The 26,437-nt window shown below is 42.3% G+C and overlaps 1 protein-coding gene across 3 annotated transcripts in view; it reads right to left on the bottom strand.

Annotated features, from left to right (window-relative positions):
• pde2a (phosphodiesterase 2A) overlaps positions 1-26,437 on the bottom strand; it is a 172,877-nt gene that overhangs the window by 16,122 nt on the left and 130,318 nt on the right. For 2 of the 3 annotated variants that reach the window (XM_082503218.1, XM_082503219.1), the window contains exons 3-18: positions 18,374-18,463; positions 18,031-18,119; positions 15,206-15,315; positions 14,358-14,407; positions 14,068-14,127; positions 13,566-13,722; positions 12,969-13,021; positions 10,800-10,874; positions 10,512-10,553; positions 9,317-9,385; positions 9,098-9,228; positions 3,981-4,092; positions 3,809-3,848; positions 3,223-3,286; positions 2,873-2,954; positions 1,405-1,579 (exon numbers count right to left, since the gene is read on the bottom strand). In XM_082503218.1, the coding sequence (XP_082359344.1) occupies positions 1,405-1,579; positions 2,873-2,954; positions 3,223-3,286; positions 3,809-3,848; positions 3,981-4,092; positions 9,098-9,228; positions 9,317-9,385; positions 10,512-10,553; positions 10,800-10,874; positions 12,969-13,021; positions 13,566-13,722; positions 14,068-14,127; positions 14,358-14,407; positions 15,206-15,315; positions 18,031-18,119; positions 18,374-18,463 (1,399 nt within the window). Of the gene's footprint in view, positions 1-1,404; positions 1,580-2,872; positions 2,955-3,222; positions 3,287-3,808; positions 3,849-3,980; positions 4,093-9,097; positions 9,229-9,316; positions 9,386-10,511; positions 10,554-10,799; positions 10,875-12,968; positions 13,022-13,565; positions 13,723-14,067; positions 14,128-14,357; positions 14,408-14,939; positions 15,031-15,205; positions 15,316-18,030; positions 18,120-18,373; positions 18,464-26,437 lie in introns of those variants that run through there. The other variant, XM_082503220.1, reaches the window with a different exon arrangement.

Raw genomic sequence — 26,437 nt, forward strand, 5'->3', positions numbered from 1 at the left:
ATTAAAATGTTAATATGATCCGCAGACAGCTCCTTTTTTTACATGGAGACAAATGACACTGACTGCAAAGCTTCTCTGTGGATACAGCAGAAACCATTAGGCAGCAGCATCAAAATAGAGAAGAGGTTTCTGAAAGTCTGGAACACAGAAGATGGTCTAAAGTGCACGTTATACATGTAGGACGTGATGTAACCTCTCTTTGTGCTATTCCGAGAATGAAGCTCCACTTAAAAACAAACAAACAAGAGGGCAATAATGCACTAAATATGATGTTTTTAAATCTGGTGTAAGTTGCTTAGCTTTTATACAAGTCTCAGAGAAGATACTTCTCTGTTTTTGCACGACAGCTATTACAGTTCTTCTTGTTTGTTGGGTTTCTTGTGAAATAATGCTGGTCTCGGGGACCAGTTCAGCACCTGCTCTCTTTTATTGTCGCTCTTGGAAAATGTCCAAAATGTTTTTTTTGGTTTTTTATACTGAAATAATCAAAGATTTCCCTGAAAACATGTCTAAATGGCAGTAAATGTTGCTTCATATTGATATTTACCCTTCATAATTAAAAGTTCCTTTATAGATGTGTACGTTGCCTACACAGTGCACGCGAATGCGCCCCCTTTTCCAGTAAAGGTATTGGTTTTTGAACTGTTCACTGATAACATCCATGTACATGATCTCCAAAAATATTTTCATACCAAAGGAGAGGTTTCACGTCAGCCTCTCTTAACTTTTTTTCTTTGCGTCACAGAGCTTTAACTTGGATGCTCTGATGGTTTGCATTTGCTGGTTTACAGAAGCCGTCCTGATCATGTGTAGTAATATTCACTACAGAATCACGTACATGTTTAATGCAGTGTTGCCAGAGGCCAGCAGACCAGAGCTACTCAGTAATGGTTAAAGTCTTGTCCTCTGCAAAAAGAGCTTTGCCTCAATTCCCTGCATCTTTTAATTATATTAATCACTGTATGTGACAAATTCCCCAAATTCTCTGGAATAATTTGCCCTTCCCTGAGTGTTGAGATCCTCCCCATATTTACTTGTAAAAGACTCTTTGGGATGTTTTTTTGTTAGACACAGTCCTGTTACTAATTACCCTAATGAGATGTGAGCTGTTCTGCCAGGTGTCTTGTTTTTAGCATTACATTATGTTTAAGGCTTTTGATCCTCTTGCCTGAACTGTTTTGAAATGTGCTGCTAACCCCCAATATCAAACAGGCTTTGAGCTGTTGTCAAATTGAATTACATAAAAATGTTCTGCATTCTGCTTTTATCAACATTTTACAGATAGTTCCCACTTTTTGGTACACAAGGTTGTATATTTTGCATGATTTCATCAGGAAATCCCTTTGTGTTGAACTCACTGGTATGAAATGAAAAGTCCAAATGTGTGTGTTCATGCATTGTTACCGTTATTCTCATCTTTGATGGGGAAGCAGAGGATGTTGCGAGTCCTGAAGCCTGTGCTGTCATCCACCCCACGATAGAAAAGAGGATGAGAGTAGGCGTCCTTAATGTTCAAAATCTGACCAGTTGTCGCCACGTGGCCGGCAATGCCCTGATCGGCTGGGATGCGAAACTCATTCTGTGCTCAGACACGAAGACACACACAGTTTTGTCTTTACTTAACAGCTCACAGGATAGGGAGACAATCAGCAAGTGTAATCATATAAATATCTTGGAACCATAATCAATGAAAACCTGAATTTTGATGAGAATTACAAATTGGTCTGGAAAAAGGGTCACAAGTGCCTTTACTGCCTTAGGAAACTTGCTCATTTCCACATTGACTGAACAATTTAACTTCGTTTTATCGTCCTTTTATTGAGTCTGTTTTATCTTTTTGTTTGGTGGCATGGTTCGGTCAGACCTCTGCTGCAGAGAAAATCTGACTGAATTGGATAGTGAGATGGTCCAGTCGTCTGATAGGTGAGTCACAGCCCTGTTTAGCCTCCCTGTACACTAAACAGGAACAACGGATGGCTTTATCAATTCTTAATAATGGTTCCCATCCTCTACAGGGTGAATCTCAGCTTCTTCCCTGGGGACGGAGCTTTCTAGTTCCAAGATGCAGGACAAAGTGATATAAAAACAGCTTTGTCCCCGCTGCCATCACTGAACTCAATAAGAACGGTTTCATTTGATTTCATCTTGTCTAATTAACAAATATGTGTCTGTCAGGTTTCATTAAGTGTGTGTTTAGTGATGGGATGCTAAATGCTCTCATTTTATTGTGGTGTTCCTCAAGGCTCTATGCTTGGCCCACTTTTGCTTTCAATATATATGCTGCCTCTCCACCGTATCATTCAAAAGACTGATTCTAATTACTTTAAAGCTTTTAATGGTTTGAATTACATGAAGGACTCATTAACATCTATGTGCCTGGGCACTAACTGATACCAGTGAATGAGGTTCTGCTGGTTATCCTGAGGTCTCTTGTAAAGAAAGGTTAGCGGGCCTCATCCGTCAGAGCTCCAATTGTGATCGGAATGACATCAGAACCTTTTGAATCTTTTAAACCATTTTTTAATCGTAAAGTTTTTATGAATGTCACAATGTTGGTTTTAGTATTCCTGTATTTCTTATTATTTGTCTTGTTGTTATTTGGCCTTTTTTTCTTTTTAGATGTTTAACTTTTTTCCTGTGATGCAATAAAGTTTATTATTATCATTATTATTCCAGTATGTAGATATTTGTTCAGTGTACTTTGATAATTCTCCCTGTTATAATTTCCTGTTACTCCCTGTTGCCAAATTCAAGACAGCCAAAAAAGTCTCCATAAATCTTAGACCATTAGGCCACGGTGCAGCTGTGCACTGTCAGCACAGTCATGCTAAGTGTTTATATGTGTGTTAAATTAAATGCTTGTTTGCCGTACCTCCTCCTCACTGACCACACCACCATCAAACACCTTTGCCACCAGCTCATGGCTCACACGATCCAGCAGGAACACCGAACAGCTGCAGAAACAGTGAACGTCAGATTTCGAGGGGTAAGAGACAGAACGGAGCACAGCTGAGAACATTAGAGAGTTTTATCTCGTTTCATCTCAGGTCATTTTGTAACTTATTAAATGACGCAAGTCAGTTAAGAACAAATTGCCTAGATAGCCTTTGCAAATGGAGATAAAGACATTCACACTATGCACAGACACACATGCACACACTCTTTCTGTCTTTCATACACGCACACTGATAAATCCCTTTGAAGATGAATCAGAGGGCTTACATCTCTGCATCACTGAGGTTCCTGGCCTCCACTATAATTTCCTGTAACAGCACTGACACATCATCTGAAAGAATCAGAGAGACAGAGAGGACGGGGGGAGAACGAGAGAAAAAAAAGAAGGATGAGAGAGGGAATTAAATGGAAAACAGAGGAAATTATAAGGGGACACAGCAAAACCCAGATAGACAGAAACAGAGATTACAGTACGAGTACCGGTGGATCCGCCACACAAGCTGATAAGAGCTTTTGTAATCAACGCTTCAGTACAGTGAGAGGCAATTTGCTCTACCAACAGATCAATTTTTGTACCTGCAATCACGATGCCATCAGTGCTTACAGCTCGATAAGAATGGAAATACCTCCACAGATAGATGGAAATTATAGGAAAGAAAGGTGGACCCATAATTTTCAATGCCCTTTTGATTTTATGACAATGATCACCTTAAGGGTCGCTAATATCTCATTCAATTATGTGCACCATTTGTTTCACAAGGTGATCACTTCAATTAATGCAAATTGCACCACACTGGTCTTGCTTCACACTTGACAGACACATGGATGGACAGACGGAGGAGAGAAGACTTACCCAAATGTGTAAAGAGATTTTTGGCCACTTGCAAGAGCGCCTATAAAGAGAAACAGCGAACACAAATAGCTCTTCAAAGGGCAACTTCATGTATATTTATGCATACGGCATATGTGAGAATATGACTGGATGGGTGTGTGTTTTTGTGTGTGTCCGTGTGCATGTGCAGTACCTGGCACTCCACTTTGAGCTTCTGCTCTTTCTGGAAGGCCAAAGTTGAAGTGAGGACTGTTGAAGTGTAGCAGAAACAGTGCTGGATGGCATGTTCATCTACCTCGGTGTGTCTGCAATAGGGAACACACACAGAGTAAAGGGTAAAAGCCTGGCTATAACAAATCTGGATTTTGCACTGCTATGAAACATTTCCCATTTATGAAATGGCTTACAAATGAAATCTTGTAATTAAACTATCCAACTGCAGATATGTAAATAGAGCAGTGTGCAAAAGTCTTGAGCCACCTTTTATTTCTTCATAATTTGCTTCCCAGGATCCAGACTTTCTAATAACTTTTTAAAATGCCCTTGATAAGTAGTTCTCCGGGTTTCCTGAAGGTCTTTCAGTTTTTCTTAGGACATTGGTTGCTTTTTCACTTATTTTTAGTCCAGTCTTTGTACCTGAACATTTTAGGAGGAATGTTTTCTGCTTTAGTCACTACACAATGACCTATGAATCATTCAAGCATACCTAATCCAACAGATTAACCTGTGTACTGTCTACATGCAACAGACAACTTAGCAATGAACCAATTTTAAATGGTATCTTTAGGTACTTTCTTATTAGCAGCCTGCCAGAAAAACAAAGATAACACATTTTGACAGGCATCAAATTGCCAAAGAGCTGTTTTTTTCCCATTTCCATTTTCTATTTTCCATATTCCTACTAACATATAAAAACTAAATAAAGACTTTTGTACAATACTGTATATCAGAACCATTTAAATAATCTGTTTTGTCATAAAAACATGAACACGCTCTTACTTGAGACATTTTTCCAAAACTAAAATCATGCAAAAAAAGTAAATAAGAAACCTCAATAATTACCTTCACACACAGGAAGGTGGAAAAGACAACAGTCTCTACTCTTGGCTAACTACGACAAAGACTTACAACTCTGTGCAGGCAACAAGTGAAGGCAAAACTGACAGCAACACCATTGACCACATTCATGCTTGTAGTTGTCTGTGTTTGCCTACAGAGGGCAGTGGCATATTATTGTGCAGATATCAGGGTATATTGTATATTGCTTCAAGGTGTTCTTGCCCTCCGCTTGGAGGCCTCAGAGGAATCTAAGCAAAAGAGGTTGGAGCCTGAAAAAAAGCCTGTCAGGCTCACTTTAACTTCAACAAGTGTCCTACAAATCTTTACGAGTGACATTCAGAGATTCAGAGGAGTCAGAATAAAGAGAGTGGAAAATATTTTTTGGTGGCAGACGCCAGTTATTTGAAGCTGTGATAGAAAATGATCAACAGCCTGTGGGAGTCCACCTCCAAAGACCAGAAGGTGCATGTCTTCTGTGACACTGGACTGGAGCAGTTAAAAATCCTGCCATCACTTAGAAACAAACCATCACTCAGCCTAATTGTCAAAAGAACAATATATCTGAGTGTAAATAAAAAAAAACAGTGTCTCTATTGTCTCCTTCTAACAATGTGCTTCTGCTCATTCTCAAGCTGCTTCTTTTTCCTGCTGCCACTAAATCTGAGATACGGACCTGTTACCAGTGTCACAATATGTTGTTATACACCGGTGTCACGGGTGAAGAGGACACCGTGAATATGATCAGACAATATCTATAATGAGGCGATGCACCTTCGAGATATACGGCTCTTCTAAAATCTGGATGATTGTGCTCACAGAACAGGATATTCATCACATTATATGCACAGCTGAGACCATAATCCTGCTGCTGTTACTATGGTAATGAGATGCAAGCTCTATCATTTGTGCCACTGGCAGAGGGAGAAATTATAGGACATGATCCCTTCTCATCTCTCACAATCTTGACAGAGAGAGAGAGAGAGAGAGAGAGAGAGAGAGAGAGAGGGAGGGAGTACAAACACGGGACTGCGTGAGAGTGTCTGCACGTGTGTGGAAATCATACAATACACAAAAAAACTTTCCCAGTTTCTTAGACAAACACAGAGACAAACAGCTGGAGTGCAAGTTTACAGACTTCTGCATTCAGGAGATAGCAGCATTGCTCTGGGCAACACACACACACACAACCAAATACATACACACGCATGCCAAAACATAGCGCCAAACCAGGCAGCAAAGCCTCCTGCTGCTTTTAGGCTCATGACCTGACGCTAGATCCTCACACTGTCATCCTCATCGCAGCCATCTGGACACACACACACACATTAGAGCTCAAGCTCAAAAAGTGCTGTGGTACATGTTTGGGGGCGGTCACTCTGTCAAATGACGGACTTTCCACATCTGCCAGTGACACGGAGCGGGACCCAGACTTAAATTATCCGTGTAAAACTGTGTCACTCTGGGTTATAATGGTACGTTTTGTAAGCATCAGCCCTTGCAGTGAAAGATGGGTGTGCATTGTTGATGGAGTCATATTAACAACCTGATGAGTTAGCGGGTCTTCTTGCCCAATAAATGACAGCTGCATACTTTTGCAAGACTTTTAAGCAAGAAGCACTGCCGAGTAGGGATTCGCAAGAGTGATGACAAACAGCCATGCAGAATGAGGGACAGGTGAGGCCTTGACTTCTAACAAAAACATATACAGGGTTTTCTTGCAAATCATCAGTAAATACCTGAAGATCAGTTCAGCTCAGACTCAGATGGCAGACTGTTAATAATCAGCATTGTTTCCCTTGTGTGCTCTCTGCACAGACACTCGGCATCACCAACAGTTTCTGCTTGAACTAACCTAAAATATCCTGATTTCACGTATCAGCAGCAGGCATCTGTGCAGCTCCGTGTGATTTGTGAATCCATACAGCCTGTGCACAAATCTGGTGCTTGGCTGGAAAATGACTAAGAAGCTTTAATAGGTAACTTGAAAAGGAATAAAACAATGTAAGCAGCCTAGTTTTGTAGCCAATGGATGGGAGGGATGTTTATTTTATTCATTTATTCATATGTTTTGAGAAATACAATATATCTGCGAATATTTTGGAGATTGTTATTCAAATAGGTAAGAAGATTTGCTATAACACATCTATAAGAGATGGACAGACGAGACAAATTGCAGATGATCTGCGAATTGTTTTGCTCCACAGTTAAAAAGGTAAAAAGAAAGCACACCCTCTTTCAGGTTTTACATATCAGGAGATAATAAAAATCAGCTGGTCCTTAGCAGGTCTTAAAATGAGGTAAACGGAACTACAGCACATAACATATTACACTGCACCAAAATGCAGTAGCAATGTGTGAAAAAATACACCCTACAAGCTGCTTCCACCTTTAGGTGCAATAACTCAAAGCTACATTTTCTGTATTACTTCATCATTTCCTCACATCATTGTGGAGGAATTCTGACCCACTCTTCTTTAAAATATTGCTTTAGCTGATTTGGTTTGATTTGTTAAGCATAGCTCTCTGAATTTCCTACCACAGCACATCAGTCAGGTCTGGAGTTCGACACCTTGATTCTTTTCTTTTCTAGTCATTCTGTACGAAGGATCATTTTCCTGTCGCATGATCGAGTTTGAGTCAAGCTTTATCTGTCAGACAGATGAATTCACGTTTGACTCTAAAAAAGTTTGGAACACAGAGAAGTTCATGGTCGACTAAAAGACTGCAAGCTGCCCAGGTGCTGTGGCTGCAAAACAAGCACAAATCACCACCCCCTTGATGACAGTGGGATATATAGTATAATATGGTCAAAAATCTCCACTTTGGTCTCATCTGTCTGAAGGACATTAGTCCAGAAGTCTTGTGTAACTTGGCAAACCTCAGCTGTGCTGCCACGTGCTATTAGCCCTCTCAAGGCAGGCGTTGCCGATTTGCAACAGTTAAAAACTAACAACCTGATTACCCCACATACATACTGAGAAGTACCACTGCAGGACTTGGTTGTGCATTAGCAACAAAAAGTTTAATTTGAGCCTGAGAGGGTTAAGAGAGAAAAGATTTTCTCCCGGCTACCCTCCCAAAGACTTGTTCAGTCTTTACTGAACTTTTAACATGCTAACCTGTAAAGTCTGGGATGTACCACTTTGTTTTTTGCAGTTCGTCCGAGCATAACAGGGAGTGACTTTGGTGTAATTTGCTGGGACGTCCGATCCTGGGGTGATTGTCAGCTGTCTCAAATGTTTTCCACTTGTGAATGATCTTTCACACTGTACAATGATGGACTGATTTGTTAATGAAGTACATACCTGTCCTCTTATCCTCCTGCTTCTTATGGAAGCTGTAAGGGTGTGCTTAGTTTTTGGTGATGATATATGACGTATGTGATGTGTTGGAGTTGCATTTACCTCATTTTTACACCCGCTAAGGACCAGATGATGCTTTGCTCTGATATTTAAAGCCTTAAGAGAGTATACTTTCTTTTAACCATGACTGTATTTGCTCAATAGCATCCTGTGCTGGAAAACATGAAATAGCCTCTTTGTGTTATACTGATGCATGAGAGTATTATATATATTTAATTGTAAAGCTGTAGCAGCATGTGCATGTGTCACACGTTGCCGTGCCTATCACTGGTCTGAGTGATATCATTTCTGCTAGCCTATCCTTACCTTTCCATTATTCTGTCTTTTTGCACACACTTTTGGAACCTGTCATTACACTCACATTTCTGACATGTGTCTTTAAACAGACACTCTGCTATCAGCAAAAAATCCCGTATGAATGTCAGCCCTGCACAAGTATTTCTGGGCTACTCTAGGTTAAACTCCAGGGCTGCTTTTGCATCTCAGTCCTTCCCCTGCATCTGTTCATGGCCAACACAAAGCACAACCTGCTGGTAAGCTGCAGATCTTAGTGGAAACAGCAGTGCAGTCTCTGCTACTATAACCTCAACAAATCTGAGCTGTAAGGCACAACTAATCAGGCCCCATCCCGACATTACTGTAAGCTGCTGTCAGATAAATCTTTGCATCTACCATGAGTCAGCAGTTGTGGCATTAGGAAAAGCCAAATCACTTTTGGACTGACAGCCGAGTAATTTCAAAAAAGTTTTTTCGGCATTAAGCCATCAACGCCGGAGTGATTTCTGAACAGCTGGGAGGTCCAAACGCGATTTCAGCGAGTGCCGTGTGGTCTTCTCAGCATTAAACAGAAAAACAAACCAAAAAGAAACAACTCAAAGCGAGGACGTACCTTTTCCCGCCCTCCTTGTTGAACGCGCACGCTAGTGCCACCACCTGACCTGTAGCCCTGCTGACCACAGGCACACAAAGCATGGAGGAAATCTCACAGCCCAACATACTGGACAGTTGCCTGCGCTCCTCCTGCCATGGTAGCAGGCAGAAAAGACAAACAGATTAGTTACAGTGATGCAGGCAGATAGATAGATGCACAAATAGATAGATCTCTTACAGCACTGATGTCTTGAAGAGTAATTGACTTCTTCTTCTCGACAACCTGACCAAAACGTCCAAACATCAGCTGCACAGAAGTAAGAAAAACAAGGAGATAATAAAGACAAGATGAGCACACGGAAAGTAAATAAAACCAGTATAATGAGGGTAAAATAGATATAAAAAAGCTTGTTTATTGTCAGTGAAGCTTATTACCATTGCTAAACAGCACATACAGCCACTTAAGTTTTTTTTCTTGTGTCTTGATTTCTCTCTTCACCGGCTATTATCGAGATTTCACACATCATTTAGGCTGGGGCACGCAGTCTATTCACACGATAATGGAAAGCCTGTTAAATATGCTACACAAGCACTGCAGCCAGAGACAGGAGAGTGCAAGCCACCCAAAGGATGTCATTACTGGCCCTCACCAAATTTCTTAATTATAACTCCTGCTGAGGATTATAAGTAATTACACGTGGGAGGCTTATTCTATCATGACACTCGAAAAAAAAGAAAAAAAAGAAACTACACGCAGGGTTGCAACACTTGCATCATAATTCTGTTTATTAAAAATTGGAGAAGACATCCCTGAAATCCACACCTCAGCTTAACAGACCACATAACGAACAAGAAGCACTCAGAGAGCGCAAACCTCAGCCGAGGCAGCTCACCACAAATAATTTAAGGAAAAACGATTGCGATTGATCTCGAAGAGCTATTTTGTATCATTGTAATTTCTTTACCTTACAATATAAAGCGCCTTTAAGCAACTGTTGTTGTGATAAAACTGAATATAATTGGATTGAAAGAGGTCAGAGGTCAAATATGACATATTTTAAATTCACAGCACACTTGCAAGAATCATAGTTTCTAAGTTATAAGGTTTTTTGTCAGTTTTTGAGTGTTAATAATTAAATTGACCTTGAAGACCATGATGGGTGTATGTACAAATTTTTCAGAATTCATTCAAAGCATTTTGAGCTATTGTGTTTACAGAGTGAGACACATGCAAAAGCTATTAAAACATAACCTCGCTCCCCGAAGGAAATGAAGGTCATTCATGAGTAAAAGGGAAAAATAAAAGACTTAATGGAAATGCGATCAAACCGGTAAAAAAAACCTGTTTTACTGGGAACATTGGAGACAAACATGAAATGTAGATGAAAATCAATAAACAATAAGTAAATTATTGCATTGATATTTTGCCTCACCGGGAAGCTGATCTCCTCTTCCAGGACTTTGTCTCTGACTACCTAAAAGGTCAGAGATGTCAAAGGTCAGGAGTTCTTCAAATGTTAATGTTCAAATTGCTCTTTGATAAATGAGTCATGGTGTGTGTGTGTGTGTGTGTGTGTGTGTGTGTGTGTGTCTGTGGGGATGAGGAGAACAGTATGTGAGTCCATGTTGTTTTTTGTGTGGTATTTCAAAGACAGATTATGAAAACAAATGTGTACGACAGCGATAAAGATGTGTCTGTGTGTGTGCGTTTGTGTGTATACCTGGCAAAATAGCTGGTGGTTATCCTCAGAGACCAGTAGCAAACAACAGCACTGCGACCGAGTCTGCTGCTGCAACTGCGGAAGAACACAAACACGACATCAGTCCTGACGTATAATCACAGAAATCTCTCTTTATCGGACTCGCTCAGATTGTTTTAAAACCTTCAATTTACTATTCTTTGGAGTGTAGCCTAGGCGTGGAGATAAGATAAGAAATCGGCGGACAGTGAAAAATGACTGCTCCCGGGGCGTGGTGAGAATTCAAACTGATTTTTGCAGTAGATTAAAATCTGGAATGAAATTAGGTTTTTATTACGCTAAACAGACGGGATTTATTCAAGTACATTTTCAGCGTAAGCCCCGCAGTTAGCTGTGATTTTCCAAGATGGACAAACAGAAGAAAATCACATTTGGTGTCTGCGTGTGTGTAAATTAAAGTGTGTGTGTGTGTGCTCAAGCTCCCTGAAGCTGTTGCTCTGTTGCAACCAATTTCCCGCTGCTGTCTGTGATGAAAACATTTCATTCACATTCATAGACTGAAAATACACTCTGAGCCGTACACGGCCCTGCGCGCACACTGCTACAAACATATACACGCACACACACACACACACACATATGCAGCAGCGCTTCCTCACACAGCATTCTTCTCCGTAATCCACCGAGCTGGATGGAGAAGAAGCAGAACAGGAATAAACGGCAGCCACTGCCAACACATTTGCCCCCCAGTCTCTCACACACACATGTGCACGCACACAAAGCACGCTGCTGCACCCTCATATAATAATAAGCCCCTCCAACCCCTTTTTCAAAATGCTGTTAATACCATAAGAGCTGCCCCGAGCTCTTCCCACCCGAAAAAAACCACGATTCTTCAGAAGCAACAATCCCGTGCTCCTCTTCCCTCTCCTCTCCCCTGTGCCCTCACCCCATTATTTTTACAACTGTAAAAATAAACAAATAGACAAAAACAAATCATGTCGGATTTAACATGCATCTTTAAAAGCCCTGCAGTCTATTTTGCACCACCGCAGCCTCTGTCTCTCTCCCTCGCTCTCATCTGTGAGACGGATGGATGAAGAAAAGAAAAGTCCAATGCAGATTCAGGGGCATAAAAGGATGCAGGCCGCGCTGCCGTTGTTCAGCACCGCTGAGCTGGTCCCAGGGTAGCACAAGTTGCACAGAAGGTCAGGTAGGTTTGACTTAAGCGCTTACAGAGAGAAATATCCACCTCGCTTTACGCTGGTTTTCAGAGCAACCTTTGCTATCCGTGTCCTCAAAGACAGCATCTATAATTTCTGCTGCGCAGGGACGCCGGTAACAGCAGCTAATGGTAAATGAGTTCATCTGATAGCGTCCGCCTGCTAGTGCATGTTCTCATTTTAGAAACATAATAGAAAATGAGGAAAAACAGTTGTCGAAGGAAAGCAGCGGGGTTCACTTGGTTCCTTTAACTAAATTAAAAATACTCGGAATACCTGAAACTCCGAGTATGTTAGGGCCGCAATTATTCCGACTATTATGAGATTATGAGTTGCAGCAGTGCTCGCGATTAGAAATCGCTGATGGTTTTATTTTTCCTTTTCATGTGAGGACAAAAGACTGTGTTAACATTTTCTTTTACTAAACTCTGAAGTAAAGAATCGCGTCCCTGGATCCATCAAACTTCCTTGGATGGACTGCAGCTCTGTCCATTTGATGCAGCATAACCTTCAAATTTCTCTACTTTCTCTTGCTTTATTCTCTCTCTCGCCCTCTCTTATCTTCTTCTTCTGTGAATATTTCCATACATTTGAATTGTAGCCAGAGTCCCGCTGACTACAATTTTATGACTACCGTGGCTGAAGCTTGATAACTCTGCTCTCTCTCACGGCTCTCTGCACAGCTCCTCCTTCCCTGCAATCAATCTCTACACCTCTCGCTCTGCTCCCCTGGCTTCAGAGAGTGTATCATATAAGAAGGGTGCGCACATTAAGGGGAGACTAATGGAGTAATTGTGTGACAATAAGCTTGTAGTAAAAATAATGACAGGAAGAGAGGTAGAAATCACCGGGAAGGATTTTATGTCTTGAATGTACTGTACATATTTAACACACAGTGTGTGTGTGTGTGTGTGTGCAGGTTGTGTGTGTGTGTGTGAAAGTGCATGAGTGATCTCAACCCACTTACATAATTGATGACTTTAAGCTGGAGAGAGGCTGCATCAAGGTCATAGAGCTCACCTAAAAGAGAGAGGGAGACAGAGAGAGAGAGAGAGGATGACGGGAGGAAAAACCAGCGTAGAGCAAGGTCAGAGTGGCGTTAAGGAAGAGTGGGAATGCAGAGCATGTACGCAAGTGGACAGAAAGCAATCCAGGGAGAGATACACTGAGACAGCGAGGTCAGGGAAGGAGCGGGACTAATAATGAAGACAAGACATGGGATGGAGGGCTGCCCGGACTGCAGATGAAGACAGAAGGAAAAGAAGTGAACCCCCCCCCCACACACACACACAAAAAACCCCCAAAACAACTAAAGACACTAAATGCAACCCACATTTTTTTGACAGTTATCAGGGAACAAACAAGATTGATGCGTATGTGTGAAGAAATAGCATTAAGCATGAGATTTAAAACAATGCTTTGTGTTTTCATCCACCTCCAGCTCCATTATTATATCCCACCTCTCATATACGTATATGCATGTGTGCATGAGTTTGTTGTTTTCTCAGAGAAGAGTGAAAGAGGCAGAGATGAAATAACGTCTGTAAAGTGTGTGTGTGCGTACCACAGAGCTGCAGGATGTTGCGGTCCAGCTCGCAGTAGTCCTGTTCTGAGACGTTGAGGGGCAGCAGTGCATTGTGGGACTGTAGTGGAGAAGGGCTGAGAGGAGGCCTCTGGTAGGATGTCTGAACAGCTTGGACCCGCACACATGCCACCGAGGCCTGCGACACCACGTGGACGTAAAAAGATCAATTATAACCTCTGTTTAATCATCATCTATTTAACATTATACACAAGATTTGGATCCGTAAAACAATACAAATGTAAAATTGGTGCATATCAATACCACAGACTATAGTTAAGGAATAGAAAATAACATCAAGGCTTGTACAGATAGATGTTAATACTTGTTTGACAACCAGTGTTTCCTAATTTCCTAACACAGCAGAGCACACGCATGTATGCTGTTATTCTTTCTTTGGTAAAACACCGTGCCAAAGAGTGTCGATTCACTAAAGAGCACCGTAGCTGCTGCCAGGCTGTTTTTTTCGCAGGAGCAAGCTTACATGTTTTTCCAGCACGCTCAGATGCAGTTCATCCTGATCAGATAGTGGACCGCAGCCCACCTGCAATACAAAAACACACACACAGAGTGGAAAATCAACAAAATGCTATTCGGTGGAGCTGGTGGTGCGAGCTGTGTGGTCTCTGTGGAGAACTGACTTCACATATGGCGCACGACTGAAAAAATCTGCCTTTTGCTTCTTTAATAGGAGAACTTAGAGGTAATGACCTTCTCTGCTGCAACTGGTTTTGTTACTTTGGATGATTCATTTTTTGTCCTTGACTGACTCACCAGTAAGACAGCGATGACCTTGTCCTGCTCCAAGATAGGAACGACAACAGCTGAAAGAAAGAAAGAAGAGCATTCAGAACACATCATGAATTTATTCAGAGGTCTTTTAATCGTCCTTTAGTTTTCCGTCCATGCCCTTGTCTAGCTCCTAATCTTATTTGTTCGCCCCCACATGTTCTTGTGCTACATATGCAAGAGAAAATTATGGTACAAAGTACACCTGATGTCCTTGCATAATACTTTTTCTTCCTCTGTTCTTTAATTTGTTTTTCTCATCTTTAACAACAACTTATCCTAATGAGCAAAATAAAAGTCATCACCGAGGTGTGTGCTGCTGCGCGTGTGGACAGCAGAGGACAAAACAAACAGAATGATGGGTTTAGTTCTTTGGTGCCAGGCTAACTCTTTCCCTGCATCATTATTATGATGGGTGTTCAGTATTATGTATCGATTCGCACAGTGCACAGTGGTCATGCATGTGTACTTTAGGGTCTATAATTAACCTAACAAAACTAAACGTGATATTTTGCGTGTATTCACTCGTCTCCATTTGCTCTTCTGCATTTTTTCCTCATCACAGACCTCTCGCTGCTTTTTTTAGTCCTCTTGTCCAGCTTTTCGTGCCCACACGGCTCCATGCTTTTCCCTCGGCAACCATAGCCTCTCGCTACTTCCCTCTCTATCTCCTCATACTTGTTTTTTTCCTCCCACGTTCTCACATCTCTCTGCTCTCATGCACGCAAGCGAGCTCCCGCGCACATGCACACACTGCATGAACAAGGACATGCTGGGCACTTTGTCTGTCCGCTAGCAACATTAAAGCCCTACCCTTCAAAACATAACCACACCTCTTCTGTGTGCTGGTAACGGCGCTGCGAGGCAGATTCTGTACTTCTCTGGCAGTTCGGATGGAGGAAGGCCGGTGCACTGACATCGTTTCAGCTGGTCCGCGATGCTCCTGAAACAGATGTATGATAGATAGTTCAGTGTGACTCTGGTCTGAGACAGACGATTACCCGCGCCATATTCGAGACAAAAGGGAGGAGACAATCTGAAAGACAGCTGGAGCAAAAGGACAAACAAGCGGCAACATTATGAAACCAGATCTGTGCTGAATTCATTCATACTAACAAAAACACCTCTGAATAGCCCTATTATTCGTTGTGAAATTATAAACTCATTTGTGCATATGTGTGTATGTGTGCGAAAGAGCAAGCCAGGTGTGAAGCCAGGTGTGATGGCAAAGGTGTAGGTCTTTGTGGGTGTTACATTAAATAAAGAAGGCAGGTGTTTCATGCTAAAATATAGGACACTGGGGCAATTGTGTATTTTGGACCGGCTACCGCACGCAAACACAGTGCACGCCTTGTGTTAAAAGTGCACGAGCATAGAAAGCAACAGGAAGAGGAAGCAACACGGTTTCGCCCGTGCACACAGTTAGATTCAAGATGTATGTGCTTCAGATAATAATCGGTAAATCCCTTTGGCAGCCACACACACACGCACACACAGAGCAGCAGCCCCTCTGTAATGCACACAGGCTCTACAGAGTCTGAAATCCCTCAGAGCGTTGAAGCCAAATCTCTGCATGGTGCATTGATTTAAAAATGCCCATTTTTCAAACTCACTGAGGAGTATTGCACTTCAGTCAAAAAACATTCTCATTGTACTTCACTACTGTGACAAATATAGTTGACCTTTGCGTAATGTATTTGGTTCAAAACAGCTTCTCTGGGTACAGCGGAGAGCAAAACAAATGACCCCGAGGTACTATGAACAATACTGTTATTTGCTGTTGTGTGTGTTCGTCTGACAGCACATGTGATGTTAAAATGTGTGTTTTAATGTTAACTAAAATTCTCAGTTTGCTATTGATCTGACACCAAGTAAATAAAGGGCCAGTATCACCAATACCGATACTTTTAACTACTTTAAAAGCACCTTATTTATGTCATTTCCCATATAATAATAACAATTCAGTGGTCTACACACTGAACTTGGAGGATAGCAGTTTGTTTGCATATCAGATGACAGTTGCAGATGCTTCTGCTTAATCTATAATGTAAATCTTATTTGTCATAACTACTTAACCATCAAGACAAAAGGGGGGGAAACACTGATATTTAAATTGTTTCCAGGGGCTGAAAGGCTCCAGTTTAGCCCTGGACTCTTTTACTGCGGCGCCATGCTGATGTAATACATCATCTCACCCAGAAAAGTATGTCATACATATGGAGGGCAGCATATCCATCGTGGATCACTCATAGCAAGCAGGGTGGTCCCTCCGCTCTTCAGCTTAGAAGATGCGGCATCTACAACTTCCACAAAGAAGTTTTCATTGGTCAGACAACACTACCCCTGGCTCCATATTTAATGAGCTCCGGCCCAAAGAAGATGGCAACAAGTTTGAATCGTGTTTATTATCATATCCTTGCACTCTGGCCTGCAGCATTTTTCATTTGGCTTGTTTGGCTCACATATTGTGAGCACAACAAGTTGTTTAGAAGAGAAACCTTCAAGGAAGATTTCTTAGCTGAACTTGTTTAGGTTTATTTTTTCGCGTGGCTGTGCATGTGCGTCAAGGTCCACATAATGGGCTTGTATGTATTAGAAAGTAGGCTGGAACAGCATGGCCTTGCCTCTTATAAGGGTTCATTGAGTGTGTGTGTGTGTCAAGGACTTGATAACAGGCTTATATAAGCAGGTGAGTTGGAAGGAGAAAAAGTAACAAACTTCCCTGTAGCTCTTTTAATATCGCCACGATATCTCGTCCTGATAAATGCGAGTATGTGAGCGTTCGTCTGTGCGTGCGCTCAGGTGTTGTGTGTGCGCGTGTCCTTGTGCGCTGGTGCCTCGTGAGGAGGTTTGTGTGGCTTCCCGTTGTTCATGTGGCAATGAGGTGTTGGAAACGGGGTGGTTGTCTGACAAACAGACAGTTTCATCAATAATGTAGAATTGGTTTTTCCCCAGCGCCTCGGCAGCAGTCGCAGCAGCACATGGGGGTCGTGGAGCTTCGGGGAGCACTTAAGAGAGGAGAGGATCGGTGAGCCTCGCTGAGGGACCGGAGGCACTGTCACCTCGGCTATTAGCCCCGCAACGCTTCCACGGGAGAGGGATTGAAGGTGAGAGAGAAAGAGGAGCACGGGAAAGGGGGAGGGCGGTAGCTGTAGGCAGGAAGATCTAAACACAGGCAGCATAGTGCTTTGTGGCTCTTTGGGGGAAGATCAGGCTGAGAGGGAAAAGAGGGCAAAGATAGACTCATGCAGTGAGGTGGGAAGGTGGGAAAGCAGATGACAAAAGAGGAAAAAAGAAGCTGTCAGAGAGATGGGTGGGCGAGGAAGGGTAAAAAAAAAGTGATGGGGTAAAAATCAAAGGCCAGGACAAAAACAGAGGAGGTCCTCTCTGTGTGTCACCTTATCTCTGTGCTGAGGAGGATGTGATTTTGGACCGAGTGGCTCACATTCATTTAGACGACACCTGTTTCTCACACAGAGGAAACATCCGTCTCCGTTTCCCCTCTACCCCTCCTCTTTGTTCTATTGCTTCTCGGGGTATCGCTGCCCTCAACAACAAATGCAGCAAATCAGTACACGGCGGTGATTCACTGAGACGAAACATCTGTGACTTGCCGCATAGAGAGAGAGAGACACACACAGACACAAGCAGCACACACCTGATTTTTCCCTCCTGTGGCAGCTCATGTGGCGGGTCGTCAGATAGTAGCCTCGAGTCTTCCTCCAGCAAGTAGACACATGCACACTCCTGGAATTAAAACACACCCGCGTATACATGCACGTTCATTTGTAAAATTAATCTGATTCTGATTAGTTTAATGAGCGATGAGCCTCATCCATTTGTAACAAGATTTGGTGCTCTGTTCCCTGGTCCTGTGTCAGGGCTGAGTACTGAGTACCACACCACTCTGAATACTAACAGGAAGCTTTTTCTTCTTCCTTCCCCTTCCTCTAGGTAATAATTTGAGGAAATTCCAATACGTGTGTGTTCTCATGCATTACCGTGCTGGGCAGCAGCTCCCGAACGCCATCTCGAAGGGCCACTCGCAGAGAGCGCGCATCCACAACTGCCGCCAGCCGCAGCAAGGCATCCTGGGGAGGAAAACAAAAACAGATGCCCTGATGTTTGTTGGGTTGTTTTTCTACGATCGTAAAGTGCAGCTCGGAAAACCCGAGGCCTTGGCTATCAATTTGTTTTCTTTGTGGGCACAAGGATTACACCGCAACAGCTCTTCCTCAGATATTTACCTTGGCAGGCTGCAAAGGACTCTGAAACAACATTTAAACTGTGTCACACTCAGTATATACTCAGCAAACTGCACCAGTTGGAGACACAAGTGTGGTACTTAGGAATGAACTGAGCTCGGATGTCACCAGGGAGTGGATTTTGCTCAACAAGGCGCTCGTTGCTTTTGTTTCATTTCAGAAAACAAAGCACTTGGCAATTCATTTGCACACTTTGGTAGGCAGCTGATTTATGAAACGAGTTAACACGTTGCAAGAAAATGTACATTCCTGGATGCTTTGTTATGCCTGATCAAATTCACCAAGAGCCTGTGAGAAATCATCTTTTTTTTTTTTTACTGCACTCTCAAATCTTTAAGAAAGACAAACTAAAAAATGCTCGCCTGAGGCTATGCAGGCTCTTACTCCTCTTCACGGTGGAGGCTGGCTCTCCTGTTTACAGGAGGTGGCATCTGACCACTCGCCACACAGAAAGCATTTCATCTGAGTTTCCATCCAGCTAACGCCTGACTGAACAGATACGCTCTTGTTTTAATCACTCCAAGCTGTCTTCAGCACAATGGCTTCCCTTTCATTCATGCCAGTAAATGTGAAACAACAGGTATTTTTCTTGTTTTTGCACCTTTTTGAGACAATGATTGCACATTGGGCTCTGAAAAAAAATGCCAGTCATCTACACCATTCCTGTGAGGACATGGTGTAAAGGAAAAACTGTTTGTACCTGATGTGAGCGGACCGACTTGACAGAGACGTATGAAGAATGAAAAAACAGAGCTTGAGAGAGAAGTTCAATCCTCACTGTCTCCACACACCAGGCTACCGGCTGGGTGTAGCGAACTGCAGAGGTAATTTTGATGTCAGAAAGGTTTAAGGGACGGGTGTTTCAGATACATTTCTATAAACAACCCCATTTGACGTCCAATATTGTCGTAAAAGGGACAATTCAACTGCAAGGCTTTTATAGCTCTTTTTGGTCCTCTGAAATACACACTTTGATAAAAATGAGATTAAAAAACAGGGTCGAGGAATGGAGGAGTACACAAACAGGGGAGCAGATCTCAGATGAAAGGGACCGTATAGTTTGAGGTCCTGCAAAATTGAGGTTTTTACCTTCCGCAAACGCTACAACGAAGCACCTCTGCATCTCCCGCCTCAGCTTTACCAGAAACGGCTATAAATTCCCACCATAGGCATAATTATTCTCTGTGTGAAGTCTACTTAAATCCTTACCAGTTCCAGTGATCACACTGCATTATCATTACATTTAACCGTGGTCTACAGAAACATCTCAGCGGGACTTCAAAATCTGATCAAAGCAAAGGAAAACACAGAGGGAAATCTCAAAGGCTTTAAATGCTCCTGCTTTAAAACTGTGTGCTGAATATGAATGGGGAAGAATACACAGAGCTCGAAACCACCAGATCTTCTTCTTCCAGTTGTTCATGACAAAGCTGCTAGTGACACGGCGCAACTGAAAGGAAGAGCATCTTGTTTCTTTTGGGCGTTCAAGAGCACGAAGGTATCGAACGCTGGGCGTGCCGCGGGCTCAGCGCTCTAACGAGGCAGTCTTATGTCCTTTTCGCCTCATTTTGATAGCTCACTTCTAGCGGTTTTACCGCTCTCTGTTGGTTGCGACTGATGCTGAACATGGATGAGGAGGGAGGAGGACATGTTTTTTTGCAGGTCTGTGTGTGTGTGTCAAATGTCAAGGAGGAGAGGAGACGAAAAGGGGGGAGATGGAGAGAGAGTGGAGAGCGCTGTCATGCCTGAGCGCTCAGTGTTGGTTATTACATATGATTAGATAGGATTAAATGTGATTAGCTTTGATCACTCAATCAGCCGGCCCGAGTGCTGTTGTAATGAAGTTGGAGCTCTGCCAGCCCATGTGTGAGTGTGTGTCTGAGAGTGTTTTGTATCCTAAGTTGCAGATTGTGAAATACTCGCACAAATCCCAGTAAGTAATGTGTTGGCTGTGGAGCAGACAAACAATGAACGTCTCTCTGGCTTCCATCCTCCCCGCGCTGATGCTGTCAGGAACGACGACAGCGTTTGTGGCTGTAACAGATTTATGCCTCGGTAAATGTCACACTCTGCACTTTGACCTTTCGCAATAATTTCTTTCCATATACCTCAAACCATCTGTTTTATTAATTTACCTCCTTCTCCGCCCATCATTGCGCATTTACACACACCCACACAGATTCCTTCAGGTATGCATACATATCCTGCCACCCACTCAAGCAGGACCTGAAGACACGAGATGATGCCGATGATTTTTTCTTTAAATGATACAATTTCTAGTTTTTATTATCTGGTGTTTCTTCCCGGGGACTGAAAGAAGACGTTTATTTAGTTGAGCTGGTTTTTAACCGTTCCTCCTCACAGAGAGGATGATGCAATCCTGAATCATGGGGGAGATCAAAATTGAAATGAAAACAGCGATTGTGATTTCATTACAGTAACAGCGTTCTCTAATGCCGGTTCAGTTTATGTGAATTTGGCTACAGCTTTTATCTAAATTGATCTGAAAATGCTTTACAGAACAAATATTTGATCATCAGCCATCACCAAAATGGCAAATGCGTTGCTTTGATTTAATTATCGGAAAAATATTCCCATAGATTTGATATTCATTCAACTCATTGCATTACTGTCATGTTTGAATTTGTTTCAGGATTGCACTCATCTCAAGCAGGTTGCACTGCCCTTTTGTGTCTGTACATGCAGCATCATGATTATTCTTAAATCCACCTTTCCTCAACATCTCTCTTAATTTCCTCCGTGTACCAGACTTTAAATTTTTATGTTAATCTTCAGGTTTCTCCTCCTCTCATGGGGATGTAGTCTTTGTTGTCGTCTTTATCTGCAGTTATTTTAATCACTTGAAGCACTCTTCTGAAGGGCACCTTTGATCAGCATAACCAAATGCATTCTTTTCTCTTTTTATCGTTCTCACATCGTCACATCACCCATGTCTTGTTGTTTTTTTTTAAAGAAACGGCAGTAATGGCGGTGTCAAATACTTCAGTTAACCTCAACTGCAGCACAAAAAACAAAAAACTATAACTGACAGAGAAAGTTGAGGGCAACGCATTCATGGTGTGAATCCACCACGTCCCAAAGGTGCTCTGTTGCATTGAGGTCATGTGACTTGAGTACAGTGAAATCAGTGTCATGTTCAAGAAACCAGTTTGAGATCATTTGAGCTTTGTGCGTTTTCCTGCTGGAAGAGCCATCATAGGATGGTACACTGTGGTCAAGAAGGGATGTACGTGGTCAGCAACAACGCCTGCGGTGTTTAAATTATGTTCATTAAGCCCTAAGAGGTCCAAATTGTGCCAAGAAAATATCCCCCACATTGTAACACCACCACCAGCCGGAGCCGTTGATACAAAACAGGCTGGATCCATGCTTTCATGTTGTTTGTGCCAAATTCTTACCCTACAATTGAAAGTCACAGCAGAAATTGAGACTGGGCATTATCATCCAGAGAACTGCAGCACATTAGATATTTTCTCTTTTTCAGACCCTGCAGATGGTTGTGTGGGGAGATCTCAGCATACAACCCTGTATGTTCAAAGTGACTTAAATCACCTTTCTTTCCCCCTTTTAATGCTCAGTTTGAACATTAGCAGGTCGTCTTGACCATCTCTACACATCTATATATATACATACTGAGTCTGATTGGCTGATTAGATATTTGCTTAACAATGAGTTGAACAGTTGTACCTAATGAGCCTAATGATTTCCTGCAGGGAAGCTATTGTAATGTAGGCAGAAAGTGTGTCTAAAGCCTTTCCTGTGATGGCTATTTACTTTTAATATTCTCGACACTTAAGCCTGAGACATTCTCATCAAGTTTCTTGGTGACTTATGCAAAATAATGAAAACATAGTGGTCAAGCGTAAGGTAGCAAGGAAATTACATTACAGAGAAGCGGAGCTTGAGTATCGAATGAAAAAAGGCTCCTGCTCATCATCGTTAGGCTGCTGTCAGACAGAATTTTCAGATTGTTACAGTCTGTTTCCATCAGCCATTCGGTGGAGTTAAAGGAATCAAAGGTACGAACTCAGATGCCGGAAAAGGAAAAGAAAAAAGCAGCATTTCATTCAGTGATGTCCCCGAACTACAGCAGTCATAAATTTGAATTAATAGAGAGGGAGCCAGACATTTGCAGAATAACTCCAGGAGGACATCTCACTGAAAAGTTTAATTAAGTCTACACGGACAGAGCTGTAGCTAGCAGGGTAAAGCCAAATCAAGCTCTGTATAATGTCGAGATAATTTCCTGTTGAGCAGAACTAGATCAGATAATATTTGCACATTCTTTCTAACGTTTATTTTGGCTGCCTGGTGAGGAGGGATGCTTTTTTCCCGGGTCATACATTATTTGGAGTTGCATTTCTATATTAAAATCAACTCTTCTGACGTTGCCTGATTTGTACACATTTTATATTTTGCATTATTTCCAGCTGATTATAGCAAAATGATATCGGCAAGCTGATTGAACCGGCTATGTGAGTCTGCTCTCGCTGCTCTGGATGTATTTCTGCTCCAGCGGCGAAAGCATAATTGCACGTTCGCTGCCGGTTGTGCTCTCTGAGGGACTCTTCATATGAATCCAGCAACAACAGCAGTGTGTGAAAGGCTGAAGAGGAAACAGATTTATGCCCCCAGGGAGAGTAGCATCATATATTTGATGAACACTGAAAAGGGAAAAAAGAAGTGAGTGGTGTTGGTAATATAACAGGTAAAAGTGAGAGAAAGATCCCTAATGGCCCACTGTATTTCATTTAAGTAAAGACAGACGAAAGCCTCAGTTGAGACAGGAGCTTGTAAGAGACGACCTGACTCCTCATTGTCCTATATTATTGTTTTATATCTGATAAAAAATGTCTTAAATTACTGAAAGTGTTCCAGGGCCTCAACCGACATCTCCAAGCCTTTATTAATGACTGGATTCTGCTGAAAATAACATAAAATAAATTTATAATAATATGAAGACATAGTTCTGTGTTCCTGCAGTACTTATGGAAAGGAACACGGCTGAATATAAGAGTGAAAAAGCCATTTTCTTTCCACTTGAAACGAGTTCCAGAGCAGTCTAATCTAATGAAGTGCTGAACATAGATGGAGAGAGCGTGGATGTCTTTAAAAGATTGTCCCAGTGGTTATGTGTGGTATTCCAACTAAAACACCTAAACCAGCGGCCCCAAACCTTTTTTTTGCGCCACTGACTGGTTTATGTCTGACAATATTTTCATGGACAGGCCTTTAAGGTGTCGCAGATAAACACAACAAAATAAAACCAGTAATAGTACCAAAAAAAGAAGATTTATTCATAACACATGTGAAAAGACCCAGGGAAACCGAGTTAACAATAAAAACTGACAAAAACCCTGAAAACCATAGATTTCACACCCGAGCTTCAACTCTCGTGGCCCGGTACCAAACAACTCACGGACTGGTAACGGTCCGTGGCCCGGGCGGTTGGGGACCGCTGACCTAAACCCTTTATAGATATCCCATTTATAAGAGGCACTTGTATCTCTAATACCATATATTCATTTTAAAACTGTGTAAATGGTGTAAATAAGACGCACCAGTGGTGAGTTGTCATATGGTAGCAGAAAAAAAATGAAGCCAGAATTCATAGAGTACAGAAAAGAGGAAATCACAGTGGTAAGCAAGAGGAGCTCTTAAGATCTGCTCTGATTTTCTCTTGCAAAATCTCTGGAGCCAGTAGAAAGTGAAGCAGAAATGAGGGAATTGTAGGTGGCCTGAGGTTGTGGTGGTTACAAGAAGGTCCTGGGCTTGAATCCTGCTGCTTGGAGCCTCTCTGTGTGGAGTTTGAATGTTCTCTTAGTGTCTGTGTGGGCTTTCTCCTACAGTCCAAAGATATGCATATGTTAGATAAAACCCTTAATGCCTAGTGTTTTTAAATAATAAACATTGTGAAAGGGTTTAATAAACACTTCATTTTTGAAAAATTTAAAATTTTTTGCAATTATTTCATGGTTCAGGCTTTAGAGGGCGGAACAGTTGGGTCCGACCTCACTGATGGGAGTGCAAAATCGAATGGCCCTTGACATGTTGTTGGTGGAGAAAGGGGGCGTATGTGCCATGTTCGGAGACATGTGTTGTACCTTTATCCCCAACAACACTGCCCCAGATGGCTCAGTAACTCGAGCTCTGGAAGGGCTGAAAACTCTGTCTAAAACTATGCATGAACACTCAGGAATCGATAACCTGCTGGAGAGCTGGATGACATCCGTGTTCGGACAATGGAAAGGGTTTGTGATGTCTGTAATGCTTTCTATTGCATCATTTCTAGGGATATTGGTGACTTGTGGTTGTTGTCTCATTCCTTGTGCCAGAGGATTGTTGGAAAAGGAAATCACGAGGGCAGTGGACCCCGGAGCGGTGATCCCAATGTCCAAGATGCCATTGATGGAGCTAGAAGTAACTGAGGGGGCCAAGGAGTGACACAACAAACGGTGTGGTTCCCGAGAGAGGGATTTTATTGCTACAATATATCCTGCATCATTAATAATATCATCTATAGTATAGATACTGCATTAAGATGTTCATTAAAACCTGCCGGCCTCACATTAACCTTTTATTACAGGTGCAGCCATAATAATTGTACACACACATTGCATTTTGTGCTTATTAAAGAGTTGAAGTTCAGTCAATTAAGGAAAGGTCATAAGCCTCGTTCGGCGCGATGTCCGGACGATCTATTGTGTAAGTGACTTGGAGCTACAGAAGGTTAAAGCTGCATACACGCCTATAAAACACATATAATACATACAATCTAGAAACAGGCCTGAGCAAAGGCCTGAATGCATTCAGCAACCTGTTGCATTTGAGTTTGCTTAGTAACAGATGACAGAAGATGTGTCAGAGAGAAGGACAAGTCCACGGGGGCCTTCAGGGCCTGAAGTCAGCGCCATATTTGGAAAAGATGCTAGAAAGAGGAACTTCTGTGTCTGCCTTTAGCTCTAAAAATTGATCATTGTCTGTAAACGATGCACATAATGTTCTCAAGATGCAAATAATGTTCTTATAACGCGTGAAGGGGCGTTAACCCTGACATTATAAAAAGCCATTGTCTGTGTATTTTGGGCGAAGAAGTCCACTGATGTGATGCTGTGTGCTTCTTCCCACACGTGTGTTCTTAATAAACTCTTCATCTGATTGCACATCTGATTTTGGTTTGTTTTTGTGCCACATTTTCGAATTCGGGACACTAGTGAGTCTACATTGGCTGCAGGTGTGAATGTGGACATGATTGGTCGTCTGTCTTTGTGTCACTCCTGTGACAGGCTGGTGTCCTGTCCATGGTGTACCCCAGCTCCTGCCCTGTAACAGCTGAGATAGGCTTCAGCGCCCCACATGACCATAAACTGGATAAGTGGGAGAAAAATGAAGGCAAATCTTGGTTCGATATTTAGCATAAAAAAATTTCTCACAAACATTAAAAAAAAAAGACTTTGTGTACTTCATAACTGCAAAGCAGCCACCTGCAAGTGCTGATAAGACAAAGACAATAGGGGACTGGAAGGGAGCGATGTAGTGCATACCCCACTATTTGGCTTTAATTTTGTTATTCTAACCTTAATCCGTTTGCTGAGGCCGTTTCACACTTGTTGGACCCGAGGAGTCTGGCTGGGGGGCGGAGATTATCTCTGATAGCGTAGTTACTGGTGGTCCCTGCACACGCTGTGCTCAGTGTGCACACAGCACGCCGGAGAAACAGAGCACTCTTAACTGCATCTTAGTTAAAAAAAATCATTTTCTTTTACTGCTTTTTTCATA

This window comes from Aulonocara stuartgranti (assembly GCF_965226115.1).
Source record: "Aulonocara stuartgranti genome assembly, chromosome: 14".
Taxonomy (NCBI): domain Eukaryota; kingdom Metazoa; phylum Chordata; class Actinopteri; order Cichliformes; family Cichlidae; genus Aulonocara; species Aulonocara stuartgranti.